Raw genomic sequence first — 2,379 nt, forward strand, 5'->3', positions numbered from 1 at the left:
GTCAATGTCTGGGGATCATTTCCAGTTTCCAGCCACTCTCTGCACCGGGCTCTGCAGCCAGTTCAGTTCCCTAGACCGTCAACATGCCTTAACTCTCACGTCTTAAGTTCTGCTCTGCCTTTGAGCCTTTAACCTCAGTCTTACCCATTAAAAGCCATTCCGTAGTATTCAAAATAAACATTCTTAAAAGGTGCTGTATGCATTTCTTAGGGCTGCCATAACAATGAACCACAAACTGGCAGGCTTAAAACAACAGGGATCCCCCCCCCTCATATTTCTGGAGGCTCAGATATTCAAAATCAAGGTGTTGGCAGGACCACGACCTCTCTGGAGCAGGATCCTGTCTCTTTCTGGCTTCTGTTGTTGCTAGCATTTCCTGGAGTCCCTTGATTTGTAGCTGCATCACTCCAATCTCTACCACCATCTTCACAAGCTTTCTCCTTTTGTGTCTATTTCTTTTCTTCTTCATATAAGGACATCTGGCATATTAGATAAGAAGCCCTGGTGGAGTAGTATTAAAGCATTAGGCTGCTAATCAAGAGGCTGGTGGTTCGATCTCCATGGAAGAGAGATGAGACAATCTGTTTCCATAAAGATTTACAGTTTTGGAACCCCTGTGGAGCAGTTCTACTCTGTCCAATAGGGTCCCTGGGAGTTGGAATTGACTCAATGGCAATGAGTTTGGTCCTTGTGGTTTTGGTCATACTGTATTAGGGCCCACCCTACTCCTGTATGACTTCATGTTAACTATTTACATCTGCAAAGACTCTGCTTCCAGAAAGGACCACGTTCATAGGTAGGGAGATCTGGACTTGAACCTGTTTTTTTAAGAGACACAACTCAATGCACTCCAGGAGCCATCTTGTGATTCTCTTCCCACCCAGATCATCTCTAGTCCTCTGAACTCTCAACTCAATGATTAATCACCTTGATTCTATGTCTGGACCACTGGGCTGGGTCTTTATTCCTGATGTCTCTCAGGTTTAAACACTGCTTTCTCCAGAGGACTCTAACTTAGATTATTCTTCATAATTGTTGTGCATTTTGCTACTGTGAGAAGGCAGATCCATTTTTCACATACGCTTCACCCTCCCAACACTGAGTCTCCTTGCCAGCAGGGTCATTAATCCTTATGCTCCCTTGCCCTATTTTTCCTAGGTTTACATGACTGAGCCATGATGTGTCACTCCTGGACTCAAGACGTAGCAGATCTGCAGATCTTCTGATCTGCAGACCTAACAAAATGACAACAGCAAATGGTTGTAGGGAAACATGTTTATTATATAGTTACATTCTTCAATAAGTTACAGACATATCTATGTGCTATATGCTTCTAGAATTGATTATAATATTAATTTGTGTACTGTTCAATGCTTCTGGGTATTTCTTATGGAAGTGTATAGAAAATCACATACTCATCCTATAAACTCATCATCATAAAAAGTACAAGTTAGTGTAATTTTTAGATAGAAAATTATCTGATCACCTGTTTTTGCAACTTTATCAGTTACATTAAATAATGAATAATAATAATTTCTTAAAAAAACCATTATACATTATATAAAAGAATAAATAACACAATGAAAGTCAATGCTACAAAATGAACTAGTGGGGGGAGAAAGAAATGGGACATCATCCCATTTTAGGGTATCAAGAGATTAATAAGGGTGTCATATTTTGATTGATGAGGTTGTCTACTTATTTATGTGTTTATATTTAGTGTGGTTAATATATCTAGTCAATTTAAATCTGCAAAAATTGCTCAGAAAAACAAAAGTATGAAGGAACATGTCCAACTTTTGGCACTTGAAATAGCAATTCTGCAGCTTACAGTTCATGCTACAAACCACTGTGCAGAAATAGAACCTTTCAATTTTAGGGTGAGGAGAACCTTCCCAAGAAAAGGATGGTCTTGGTCACTCTGTGGCTGATGAAGAAAAGGAAAGGATGATCGGCCACAAACTGTGGGCCTCCATGGCCAGTTCTGCCTGTCATGATGGCTCCGGTGCCAGCAGCAGCTTCCGTACCTTCTTCATCAACATTTATGGCAGCTTGGTGGAACACTTCAGACAGAAACAGATCATTCCCTTCTGACATTCCCAGGAAGTTGGCCTGGCCTCTGCTAAAGGCATCACTCATGCCCATACTACTCAGAATGGGTTTGAGTTCATAATGCTCTTCCAACTTGAACTTGGGTAGGTACACCTCAACATCATCTTCAGCCATTGTGTCTTCGCTGATCCACTTACTGAGTTTGTCATAGGTTATTTCACCTTCCAGCTACAAATCCAAAAATTACTGGTGAATGTTTATTTAAACAAAGGAAAACTATACTATTTAAATCTAATGTTAAAAATTAGTGACTACCATTTTGTGGAT

General features: G+C 40.2%; 1 protein-coding gene across 1 annotated transcript in view; it reads right to left on the reverse strand.

Annotated features, from left to right (window-relative positions):
• Positions 1–1,875: 1,875 nt before the first annotated feature.
• Positions 1,876–2,379, reverse strand: part of SERPINB2 (serpin family B member 2) — a 9,422-nt gene continuing 8,918 nt past the window's right edge. The window contains exon 6 of the mRNA XM_007935536.1: positions 1,876–2,280. Within this exon, the coding sequence (XP_007933727.1) occupies positions 1,876–2,280 (405 nt within the window). The remainder of the gene's footprint in view (positions 2,281–2,379) is intronic.

The sequence above is a fragment of the Orycteropus afer genome, unplaced genomic scaffold (genome assembly GCF_000298275.1).
Source record: "Orycteropus afer afer isolate SDZICR_OR568_19922 unplaced genomic scaffold, OryAfe1.0 scaffold00029, whole genome shotgun sequence".
Taxonomy (NCBI): domain Eukaryota; kingdom Metazoa; phylum Chordata; class Mammalia; order Tubulidentata; family Orycteropodidae; genus Orycteropus; species Orycteropus afer.